Consider the following 13,544-nt stretch of genomic DNA (forward strand, 5'->3'; position numbering starts at 1 on the left):
TATAAGATATGTCTGACTATAGGTGGATGCTCAAGGGAGTGATATGCTGATATGGGAAAGATGGATAGATAGATAGATAGATAGATAGATAGATAGATAGATAGGAAGGAGATAGGTAGATAGATAGATAGATAGATAGATAGGAGATAGATAGATAGATAGATAGATAGGAGATAGATAGATAGATAGATAGATAGATAGATAGATAGATAGATAGATAGATAGGAGGTAGATAGATAGGAGGTAGATAGATAGGAGGTAGATAGATAGGAGATAGATAGATAGATAGATAGATAGATAGATAGATAGATAGGAGATAGATAGATAGATAGATAGATAGGAGGTAGATAGATAGATAGATAGATAGATAGATAGATAGATAGGAGATAGATAGATGGATATGAGATAGATAGATAGATTACATAGATAGATTACATAGATAGATAAATATGAGATAGATAGATGGATAGGAGAAAAAAACTCAGTCCTCAAGCTCAGGGAAGGGGCAGACAGACAACCAAAACACCCCCTCCCCTTCCCCAGCACCTACTGCACCCAAAAACTCCCACCATTTTAATTTTTGAAATTTTCCAGTAGCTGCTGCATTTCCCCCTCTCGGCTTATACGCGAGTCAATAAGTTTTCCTTGTTTTTTCTGGTAAAATTAGGGGCCTCGGCTTATACTCGAGTATATACGATAGATAGATAGATAGATAGATAGATAGATAGATAGATAGATAGTTAGATTACATAGATAGATAGATAGGAGATAGATAGATAGATAGATAGATAGATAGATAGATTACATAGATAGATAGATAGATAGATAGATAGATAGATAGATAGATAGATAGATAGATAGATAGATAGATAGATAGATAGATAGATAGATAGATTACATAGATAGATACAATAGATACAATAGATAGATACTGTAGGTAGATAGATAGATAGATAGATAGATAGATAGATAGATAGATAGATTACATAGATAGATAGATAGATAGATAGATAGATTACATAGATAGATAGATACAATAGATACAATAGATAGATACTGTAGATAGATAGATAGATAGATAGATAGATAGATAGATAGATAGATAGAGCGAGCATTGGTGTGAATCCAGCCTGAGATATAAGTATAGACAGAGGAGATGTTACAAGTAGTAATAGGATTGAGTCTATAGATATAAAACACTTCTTAGACAATAAATACACGGATATCACCGCTAGATAAAGAGAAGAGAAAATATCTAGAGCCAACCTTTCCTTATAGATTCCTGCTGAAATCCATCTTTCTTTAGGGTATGAGAACATGGAGTCTCGCGCTACCATTTGCGCAGAAAACTATAGCCGCGTGACGCAGGAGACTTCATATATTCTTATAGTATGTTACAAAGTGGTGCCCATTACTCCCTCACATTGGAAGGCAGATGAGAAGGTTTACGGTCCGGCTGGAAGAAACAATATTTCAGATGGAATTGAAGAAGTGACACACACTGTGTGTATAACATTATATATATATATATATATATATATATATATATATATATATATATATATATATATATATATATTTGGTTTTATTTTTTTTATTTTAAAAATTCCTCATTATTCATTATCCAATATTTTTTTTCCATTAATATTATTACATGACAAAGTTACTTTCTTAGTAATGTGGTTCTCATATTATCGTATATTGTTCATTGTACTGGAGATATAAAGGGTTGTCCTACAGTTTTTAGAAGAAGCGGCTCAATTAGGTTAAAACAGGTTGTGCAGTTTGTTGGTATCGATGACCTTAACTCAGGATAGGTCATTAATAAGAGGTCATTGGGGGTCCAACATGCGCACACGCACACATACTGTATCTATAGGCATACATGCGCACACACATACTGTATATACATACATGCGCACACATATTTTATATACATGCATACACTCACACATACTGTATATACATGTGCACCATTACTGTCTATACATGCGCGCACACCTACTGTCTATGCATACATGCGCGCACACATACTGTCTATGCATACATGCGCGCACACATACTGTCTATGCATACATGCGCACACACATACTGTATATACATGTTCACCCATACTGTCTATACATTCATTCGCGCACACCTACTGTCTATGCATACATGCGCGCACACATACTGTCTATGCTTACATGCGCGCACACCTACTGTCTATACATACATGCGCGCACACCTACTGTCTATACATACATGCGCGCGCACCTACTGTCTATACATACATGCGCGCACGCCTACTGTCTATACATACATGCGCGCGCACCTACTGTCTATGCGTACATGCACGCACACCAACTGTCTATGCGTACATGCGCGCACACCTACTGTCTATACATACATACATGCGCGCACGCCTACTGTCTATACATACATTCGCACACGCCTACTGTCTATACATACATTCGCGCACGCCTACTGTCTATACATACATGTGCGCACACCTACTGTCGATGCATGCATGCGCACACATCTACTGTCTATACATACATACGTGCACACCTACTGTCTACGCATACATGCGCGCACACATACTATCTATACATGCGCGTACACATACTGTCTATACATACATGCGCGCGCACACATTATATATATATATATATATATATATATATATATATATATATATATATACACACACACACACGTGCGATATACATATATTGGATACATATACACCCACACACACACACACATATATATATATATATATATATATATATATATATATCCATACACACGCGCACACACTACATATTTATATACAGAGATCCTATAAATCCAGTCCTTGTCTGCGTCTATAAGAGCGCCCCCAGAACAATGGGCCGACTGGAATAAAACAACACCATCTTTAATAATCTCTATTGAGTGAGTGAAAAGCCTCTTGTGCCTGTTCTCCCATATCATTGTGACGGCGGAGCTCCCATTCAGCCCATTGTGTGTCGGGTACTGTACGGCAGATGAGACAATCTCATAAGGAGCAGGTTATAGAAGCAGCCATTCTGTGTTATACTATAGCCTCCCGTCGCAGCGCCGTCTCCTATTGTACTGTATGCAAATGTGCGTCTCTCTCAACGGCGGGGGGAAAAAAAAAAACCCTCATCAGGGAGAAGAGGAATCTATTAATTGTATTCAGGCAGGAAGGTGTTCTATCAAAAGTAATTATTTCCTAATCGTTATTTGTTATCCCCGAGTATGTTTTATCACAAAACACAAGATCGCGCTAATAAGAGCCTTTCACCGGCAGGACAATGGGGCCAAATTACAGCAAAATGAGATTTTTGTCTTTCTAGATTGTTGAACAAACCAATGAGCTGTCGTTATTTGCTTCTTTCTCCGAATATTGCTGCGCTCTTCGCTGGCAGGGAACAGATCCTATCCGAGGGGTTATCGGCGCTCTCCCTCTGTCCTTTATGTCGACAGCTTCATTAGAAATTGGACTCGTGTCAGGACGGCATAAAAAAAAAAAAAAAAAAATAGGGAAAGAGCGACTTGGCTGGGTACGGTCTGCAGTGAATGGAGCCATCATATTAATACACAGCCGCAGAATTGTTCATTAAGAAACGACTTGCACTAAGAGTGATGCATGTTAAATGCGAACTTCTCCAGATGGTCGGAACGAGAGTTTCCCTTTTCATAAAGCCGGATGGCTGATCACTTTCTGAGGACTTTGTGCGCGGCCGTGTTGATTTAAAGGGATGGTAGGCTCGGGAAGGTGAAGTTAGTTTCTGCAGAGTGACCGGAGTCGGAGATTTAAAGGATACGCTATAGACTTGGGGGGGGGTTTGGTGACCCCAATCGTCCTGATGTAAAGCCATATGTACCAGTAACCAAGCTTCATACTCGCGCTCCTCCTGTACTCCCCGAGCCAGCGCACCCATTGCGTTACAATAGGATTTCTAACAGTAGACCCCCAGTCTATAAGGACTAGTGTCGCCCAACTCGACCCAACAGATTCTCTTTCCAAGGCTTTTCTTTATGTAGAGGAAAAATGTTCATGCTTGGCAAACCAATCCATTTCAGTCGGACCGCGCATCCATCTGATATGTATAGGGGTCTTAAGACGCTGCATCCGCCCTCAGTTGCCTCTTCATATTTAGCAAAAACAGATATGTGATAGAACCCGGACTCACCGATACGTTTTTTTTTTTTTTCTTTTTCCCTCCATTGGCTTAAAATAGGTTAGACATGTCGTAACCGATCATAAAGGACGCTTGATATCCAATGCGGCGCCTGTTAAATCAAACTCGTGATTTAAAGGGATCCTATCATTGGATTCCCTTTTTTTTCTGACTAACATGTAGGAATAGCCTTAAGAAAGGCTATTCTTCTCCTACCTTTAGATGTCTTCTAAGCGCTGCCGTTCGTTAGAAATCTGTGTTTTCTTCGGTATGCAAATGAGTTCTCTCGCAGCACTGGGGGCGTCCCCAATGCTGCGAGAGAAATCTCCAGTGATGCCTCCATCTTCTTCTGGAACGCCCTGTCTATGTTTTCTTCCGTCTTGGGTTTCAATCTTCTAGGCCTCAGGTAGAGCCGACTGCTCATGCCCAGGCCACAAGAAAATGGCCGCTTACACCAGCTTACTGAGTAAGCGGCCATTTTCTTGTGGCCAGGGCATGCGCATGCAATTGAGTTCTCTCGCAGCACTGGGGGCGTCCCCAATGCTGCGAGAGAAATCTCCAGCGACGCCTCCATCTTCTTCTGGAACGCCCTCTCTCTATGTCTTCTTCCGTCTTGGGTTTCAATCTTCTAGGCCTCAGGTAGAGCTGACTGCTCATGCCTGGCCACAAGAAAATGGCCGCTTACACAGGAAGCTGGTGTAAGCGCCCATTTTCTTGTGGCCTGGGCATGCGCAGTCTGCTCTGCCTGAGGCCTAGAAGATTGAAAGCCAGGACGGAAGAAGACATAGAGAGAGGGCGTTCCAGAAGAAGATGGAGGCGGCGCTGGAGAGTTCTCTCGTAGCATTGGGAACGCCCCTAGTGCTGCAAGAGAACTCATTTGCATACCAAAGAAAACCGGGATTTCTACCGAACGGCAGCGCTCAGAAGACATCTAAAGGTAGGAGAAGAATAGACTTTCTTAAGGCTATTCCTACATGTTAGTCAGGAAAAAAAGGGAATCCAATGATAGGATCCCTTTAAGTGTGAACAAAGCCTTAGCCATAGTTCATAGATAGTTGTTGACCACCGGCTATTGAGCACACAAGTCTTTTCCTAACTTCTTCCATAGAGGGAAGGTCTGGACTTCACCATACACATTACATGGGCGGTAAACTCTGTTGAAACTGTGACTTCGGCTGACATTAGTCTTTAGGCTGGGCATACACCTAAGATACGTCTGCCAAACCTAAAGGAATTGAGGGCCCCTACTCCACAGATACAAGTCTTAGATGTTGGAAAAACAGGGATGGGGCATGTTGACTTTCAATATGCCTGACCCTATCGGACATAAGCCATATCTTGATTTTTTGTCTTATTCTGAAGCACGCTCCCATAGAAATGAATGGAAGCACCCGGCACGGCGACCGGCCTCTGGCAAAGTGTATATGCCAGGTGCTTCCATTCATTTCTATGGGAGCGTGCTGTTCGGAACAGCTGATCCGAACAGTGTTTGCTCATTTCTAGTATCAATCGATTGAGCTTCATTTTATACTTTGGCGCGCTACAATTCCACTTTATCGCCAGGAAAAGTTCTGTCCGATATCTTCTATAGTAGTGAACGGAAGGCAGAATAATTCCTCCTGCTTTTTGCAGAATTTGTAAAATTCTGCTGCAGATTCTGTGATGGAATATGATCAAGTGGAAAAATTTTACTGTGTGGGCCAAGGGGTGTCCCAGGACTGGGTAGGTCATCAATCTTTAACCACCTAATAGGTGTATGACAGGCCAGATGTGTAAGCCGCGAGCACTGTAGTAGGCCCTCCACCACAGTTAGGGGGCCAGGATTCGATATACCCCTTTAATCGTAGGCACCTTTCCTCCAGCGAAGCAGCGGTTAACCGCCCTGCTATACCCGGCGTGTGTCAAAGAGCTGCAAGTTGAAGGTTCTTCTCTTAAAGACTGTTGTTAACTAAACATTATTGCCAAACAGATGGGCAGCGCTCACCAGCCTGATGTTTTCAGGCCTAATTATATTATCACCAGTCCTGTACGGCTCCGCTGAAGAGGTGTATCCAGGGGCCAATTTATAATCATTTAGGCAACACCTGTTTGGGAAAAACTGACAGTCAAAGGGCACATTTAAAAAAAATCACATATGTTCTCGTATTTATTACTTGAATGTGGCCGGTCTCCAGCTGCAAGGAAAGCGGGGAGTGTGAAACGCGTTGTGGAGGAAGCGCTGGTGGCTGCCGTGGTAAATGTCAAGTCAAGTGAAGAGTAAGGGGCTGCGCACGGAGTAAGATCTGATGGGCACAACTTATCCAGAAGTGCACGGAAGAATTCCTCCTAACGCTACAAGATGATGGGCACAGATCCGTATTCTAGAATGGAGCTGAATACTGGTGTCTTGTTAAAGTGTCTTAAGATTACTATGTTTAGATATTTATTGTTATAACCCCCCCCTTTCACGTTGCAAAAATCCCTCCCAGCCCTATACACGGGCATCAAAGTGTTCTTATTCTGCCACTTTATTCCTGTTATATATAAATACGGTATCCTTATATACTCAGCATGATATTCTGCAAGGAGGCAATAAGACGTCTTACCGCCTGCTACTCTCTAAGGCTAGGTTCACTTCTCCATAGGAGATTCTGCTTAAAATTGTCATAGTCTATGGGGTCTGTGGGTTTCCATGTGTAACCACGGACAGGGTTACCTTCTTTTGGATCCCCATGTGGACCTATCGTAAATATGACCGCCAAACAGAACATGAGCTCCGTCACTCACAAGGGTTAATAACTTGAAGAAAGGTTCCTGTATCTCTCCTTCCTAGGGTAACTATACCTATAGGTTGTATACGGGAATGATGACCGTAAGAGGGGGATGATTTGAGGACAAGGTGATGTATTTTTCCTCCCTAGGGTGACTGGAGGTTTTACACCGCCATGATGGTGCGAGAAGTGACAACGTGACGGAAAGTTCTTGTATGTCTCTTCCCCATGATGGCTGAGGTTGTATACGGGAATGATGACTGTAAAAGGGGTAATAACATCTCGAAAGTTCCTGTGTCTCTGTATCCCAGGTTGGCTATAGATTATACATGGGAAGTGATGACCATAAGACGTGAAGAGACATTTCTGTATTTCTTCTCCCTGGGGTGGGTAAGGGGAAGTGATGACGGACAAGGTTCCCATCTGCGCTGGAGTCTCCGTAGATGACTCTGCAGCAGATTCCACCTAAACTAGGAGAAAAGTCCTGCAAGGTTCAAGGGATAGAATGAGACTGGTAAGAAAAGTTCTGATATCCTCCTCCTTGGAAAAACCGAAGTTTGTATGGGGTAAGAGGAGGGATGACTGATGTCATTGGGCTTTTCTGACCTGGTGATAGGTCTTCTTTGAACCCCCCTTCACCCCATTTTCACTGCTGCTTAGTGTCATAGTTTAGAGATCAGAGCTTATAGCCATGGGGTTAAGTGATAAAATTCCTGCTGTCTGCTGCCACCACTAGAGGGAGCCCTAGATCTGTATTGTATACACATTTATTATAGCGTTTCTTCACATCTACACAACCTCTTTGCCATTAGTGCCCCCTAAAGGAGGCAGCAGGTAGCCACATTCTATTAAAGGGGACCCTCATGGGGCTATTTTTCTTATATCCTGCTAATCCTATATTTTGTTGTTCCTAAATCCTTGTTGTTCCCTAATAAAAGGGTCTTTGTCATTTACTTCTAGCAGCGCTAACTTTATATGTCTAAAGTATTTGCCCCCCTCACTCTTGTTGCCCCTGAGCAGAGCGATTTATCTATATATAGTATCAGACAAGTGGAACCTGAATAAAACCCATTTTACGGGTGACAAATTCCGTATCTTCCCCTTTAATAACTGGTTGCACCTCCTTTATCAGTGATAATTACTCGTGACCTGTTCACACGCGTCTTTCACATCACTCTTGGGTAATTTCAGACACATTGATATAGTCTCAGGTCCTGTCACAGCATCCATGTTGGGTTCATGTGGATTACGGTATTTTGGCGTCAGACGTATCACTACTTCTAATTATAGAGCGTAGTTTATTCCGAGGTGTCGGTGACCTACTTTAATGTATGAAGTTTTTTTGTCCTTCTAGATCTGAATAGAGTCTGGCGTAGACATGGGCAGACGTAGACGGTATCACGTGATGGATAAGGAGATTACTCTATGGTTCTCTGGGTGACGGAGATCGTATTTCCGCCTGTCGGAACGTGCGAGCGTTGTATATGTAACAATAGAATAAAGAATGGGCAGTGACGTGACAACAACCCCCATCGTTGTACTGTTCCTCTGTTGTTCCTCCTGCAAATTGAAAACTAGGTGTTACAAGTTATGGATCATGTCCCATAGTCTGACATTGTCCAATAGGGGTTAATTCTTTTGTTCTATCAAGCGACACAATCCTTTTATAGGGAGGGAAGTTATCACCCAGTTATCAATTTATTAATAAATTTCCAGGAGGAATAACTGAAGAATGGCAGAACATCAGGGGCGTAGCTATAGGAGTTGCAGAGGTGACTATTTCTGCCGGGCCCTGGAGCCTGAGGGGGGCTCAAAGGTCTTACAATTCCAGTATTAGATTGAGGCCTCGCGTTGCGGATTCACAGCTTTTTCTTGTTGCAGATTTTTCTGATTTTTTTTTTTGTTAAACCAAAGCCAGGAGTGGATTGAGCAGAAGGGAGAAGCCTAAGAACTTCCTCTATATGTCCCATTCCTTCTGTAGCAGTTCTTGTTGCCGACTTTCCCTTGATCGCAGATGTCCCAGAAAAGAAGGATCAGCCATGTTGAATTTTTTTTTTTCCCCCCGAGGGCTTGCCGCGCTGCTGCTTTTCTGCTAGATGCTGCCCCTTCAGTTTCCTGTCATCGAAGCCCATCGGGGGGGTCGTCATCCGGCGGGTGCCAAGTAAGCGTGTTCGGTCTTGCGGTGATATGGAGGTCAACCTGTGCGCTTGGGCACTGGGCCTCCCGAAGAGCCAAGGCCCAGGGTCGGGCGGGGAGCCTGACTGGCTCGGATTCGGAGAAGAACCCCCAGGTGCCTAGTTTCCAACGCCTCTCGTGACGGTTCAAAGGCAAACTCTCGCTTATCCCTCCTGGGTCTGTGCGTGCCGGTGAAAACCGCCTTAAGGACGTCACTGGCACTCGCAGATCGTTATACGACTCTGGAGCTGAAGACAAGGGAAGACCCCACACTGTAGCCGTCACGGACCCCCTAGGTCTGTCCAATCGAGGGTCCTATCCCGACGGGTCGGCGATCGTCAGATCGATCGATCTGAGCCATGTTGGATTTTGACATGCAGGATCCTTTTGTTCTTAGGGGTGATAAGCCGCCACTAGAGGTGTCTGGCATCAACCTACTTCTTAAAGGGGCTGTAAACTAACACCCTTTACTTGCCATAGGCCATAAATATAAGATCAGTGGGTCCGACACCCCACCAATCATCTGATATCTGCACAGTATACATAGCTCAAAGCAGATGGCTCCATACACTGAATAATGGACATGCCACACCATTGCAGCCCAGCTCCCATTAAGGCGATGGTGACAATCCCTTTAAGACAATGCAAGCTGTGTATAGAATACTGCCCGACTTTTTTCTTTTAGATGTAGTGCTCGTGACTATTTCCAGCACGTCCCATAGACAGCTCAGCTGTATGCCGCAGTCTCTGAGTCGAAGCTTTTTATGGCAAAGTTATAAATTTGTGGTGTTTTTGCATGGCGGCTGCTCCCGGGTAATAAAATCTCGCCCTTCTGTTTTGCTAACAAATGAGTATTCGGTGGCAGAGCCCAGCGTTTTCCCATTGTGAAGCATTTGCATCCCTACCAGGATTTTGTTTTCTGTGAAAGTCACCAGTCTTGTGCTGGGCAGCGAGCAGGCGGGCAGGCACTTGTAATTAGTCTGCAGATTGCCTGCTCCTTCAGACTGAAGATGACCCTTCTGGATATCAGCGACAAGTTAACAGCTGGCGTATTCCCTGGTGGCCCGTTTGTCCTTTGGTTTGTAACCAACAGAGTCGCAGCTCCATCCCAAGATCCACAGCAGGACGGCCATGGCCTCCAACGCTGGACAGCAGACGAGACACTAATAAATGTGATTACAAGATGTGGGATCTGGATCAAGAAATGCTCCGTGCTAATACAGCAAATTACATCCTCCGCTAGGGCAGAATGCAGAGATGTATTACTTGTGTTGCCGAAGGGGAAAAAGAATGGCGAGCGGCGCCTTAAATCTGCAGAGCAAGGGTATCGAGTATGAGGGCGACATTCGTTATATCAGAGCTGACCGGGGACTGTGGTAGAGAGGACAAAGTATCCAAAATACTCCAAATATTGGGGCACACAGGGTTAAATAGAAAAGGAAAAGTTCTTTCACCTTTAGTCGTAGTCTTAGTGTGATTGTACAGAACCAGATTTAAGGAAAACTTTCTTAGACGTTGCAAAACTTAAACTAGACCATCCTATACTACACCAGATTTATCACAGTGTTTAAAGGATCCTATCATTGGATACCCTTTTTTTTCTCCCTAATACGTAGGAATAGCCTTAAGAAAGGTTATTCTTCTCCTACTGTTAGATATCTTCTCCACTCCGCTGTTCGGTAGAAATTCGGGTTTTCTTCGGTATGCAAATGAGTTCTCTCGCAGCACTGGAGGCGTTCCCAATGCTGCGAGAGAAATCTCCAGTGCCGCCTCCATCGTCTTCTGGAACGCCCTCTCCCTGTGTCGCCTTCTGTCCTGAGTTTCAATCTTCTAGGCCTCAGGTAGAGCCGACTGCGCATGCCCGGGCCACAAGAAAATGGCTGCTCACACCAGTTTACTGTGTGTTAGCTTAGCTTAGTGGCCATTTTCTCGTGGCCCAGGACTAGAAGATTGAAACTAAGGACAGAAGAAGACACAGGGAGAAGCCGTTCCTGAAGAAGATGGAGGCGTCGCTGGAGAGTTCTCTCGCAGCATTGGGGACGCCTCCAGTGCTGTTTGAGCACTGAGGACCGCCCCCAGTGCTGCGAGAGAACCATTTGCATACCGAAGAAAATTCGGATTTCTACCGAACGGCGGCGCAGAGAAGACATCTAAAGGTAGGAGAAGAATAGCCTTTCTTAAGTCTATTCCTACGTGTTAGGGAGAAAAATAAGGGCATCCAATGATACGATCCCTTTAATGCTGTCTGATAAATCTTTCAAAATACGAGACTGTTACTCTAACTTTGCACCCAAAAATTAACACATTTTTGGCACACAGTGTCACCCACATTCTACAAAGTTATGATAGATTCCTGTGAAGCCGCACCCTTTATAAAAGTAGTGAAAGTGTCTAAAACTCATAAGTGTTGCACAAAGAATATTATACACTGCATGGAGCTGGCAGCAGATAGCGCCGGTCCCTGTATAGAGGCCATGCGGTGGTACTGCAGCTCAGCCTCACAGACTTGTATTTTTTTTTATTGTTTTTTCTATAGACCTTGTGATTTGCAGCTAAAATATTTCCATACTTTTTGTTGTTTTGGTAGCGGGGGCGTTTACCTGTAGGATTGAGGTGGGTAGAATCCGCTCCGGCTCTATAAATCATTATTGTTCTATTCTTTTTTAGGTTTTGCTTGTCCTGGACACAAAGACTCAGGAGACCTTCATATTAAAGGTAAGTGATTCCTACAAGTGTGTACTAGGACATGTGCCGGGAGATACAGAGCCATGTTCTTGGTATTGTTCATGGTTTCAGCAATGTGACTATTTGCATGGTTAGTCACCTCGGAGAATTTCTGTAGGAGGCAGAGGGGCTGGGATACGAGGGGTCCTAAAGGTAGATGCAATGATTTAAAGGGGTCTGTACTGGGGACAGGTTAAAGGAATGTCTCCTACATCCCATGCCCCAGGGGTAGGGAACGTCCGGCTCTCCAGTTGTTGCAAAACTACAACTCCCAGCATGCATACTTGCTCTGCTGTTCTTGGAACTCCCATGGAAGTGAATGGAGCATGCTGGGAGTTGTAGTTTCACAGCAGCTGGAGAGGCGAAGGTTCCCTACCCCTGCCATACCCCATTAATAGCCATGTATTTCTCCTGCAATACCTGATCGCTGCGGGTTAGAGAAACCAGCCCTATTGTTTAATACGGTTTTCCAGACTCAATAATTGATCTATCCTTAGCATAGGTCATCCTTTACGGTTGGAGTCCAACACCCGGATCCCTGGCTGATCAGCTGTTTGAAGAGGCTTCAGCGTCCAGGTGAACACTGCATAGGCTCTGTATAGGCTATACTCTGTATATAGTGCTCAGCCTGTTGACTTGAGTGGGACTGAGCTGCGATCAGGCCATGTGACCGAAGAACGTGATCTTACATGGCTTGAAAAGTGGAAACAGAATTCTTCAAACAACTGATCCTCAGGAGTCCTGGGTGTTAGACTGCCACCGATTATAAGTGAATGACTGAATGAAGTCCCAGAAAAATCCTTTAATAAGTCCCCTTTGGATGGATCATAAATATCCTAATCTCATCAATATCGGACTGGGCCCAACTCCTGGCCCCCCTACACACATGACCCCCCTGCCAATCAGCTGAAGGAACGGGCAGTGGCGCTCTGTTTACCATGCCCAGTGCTGTACATTGAATATTGGCTTTGCCTGGTTTGCCTATTCGCTGCAGTGAGATGTAATACTAGGCACAACCACTACAAAATGTATGGCGCTGTGTCTGACATAAGCTCATAAGCGGTGCCTGGAGTCAGTCTCGCTTCAATGTGATATTGATAGGCTACTCTAATCCCCTAATTTTTACAATAGTCATAGAGGTTGTCCCATAATCAGGATTTAAGGGGATAAATGGCCGATCGTTGGGACCCCTACCGATCATTGAGGCAGATGTTTCATGTCCCCCATTGAAGCTGTGGTCACTATTGTGTCCATTTAGATGGGGCCATACAAACGCCATTCTCACTCGGTGGGGGTCCCGGCATTCACACACTTAACACCTATTCCCCTTAAAGGGGTTACCCAGTGGGGCAAAGCTTACTAGATCATTAATGTTTAATTATTAATATATATACTGGAGCCCTGATGATTATGGAGGCCACAGCGGGGACGTTCGGAAGTCTTGTTCCTCCACCTAAGCTGCTGCTGATCACATGACGGACTCTGCTCTACTTTATGGACTTGGACTTGGAGTAGGGCAGAGTCAATGACGTCACACAGAACCAGAGTCGCAGCAGACCAAAGACTTCTAGCACCCCGCTGCGCCCTGGAAAGTTAGTGATCGTTACATTGAGGAGCCTGGGTATATATTACTATAGCACTGAAACGTATTGGTAAGGTTTATGTCTCCCTCCATTACCCCCTTTAAAGAGGTTTTACTCCCATGGTAAGTTCTGGGTCACCA

General features: G+C 44.2%; 1 protein-coding gene across 1 annotated transcript in view; it reads left to right on the forward strand.

Moving 5' to 3' along the window:
- RPS6KC1 (ribosomal protein S6 kinase C1) overlaps positions 1-13,544 on the forward strand; it is a 101,126-nt gene that overhangs the window by 48,764 nt on the left and 38,818 nt on the right. Inside the window, exon 10 of the mRNA XM_075267101.1 lies at positions 11,765-11,812. Coding sequence (XP_075123202.1) covers positions 11,765-11,812 — 48 coding nt within the window. The remainder of the gene's footprint in view (positions 1-11,764; positions 11,813-13,544) is intronic.

The sequence above is a fragment of the Leptodactylus fuscus genome, chromosome 3 (genome assembly GCF_031893055.1).
Source record: "Leptodactylus fuscus isolate aLepFus1 chromosome 3, aLepFus1.hap2, whole genome shotgun sequence".
Taxonomy (NCBI): domain Eukaryota; kingdom Metazoa; phylum Chordata; class Amphibia; order Anura; family Leptodactylidae; genus Leptodactylus; species Leptodactylus fuscus.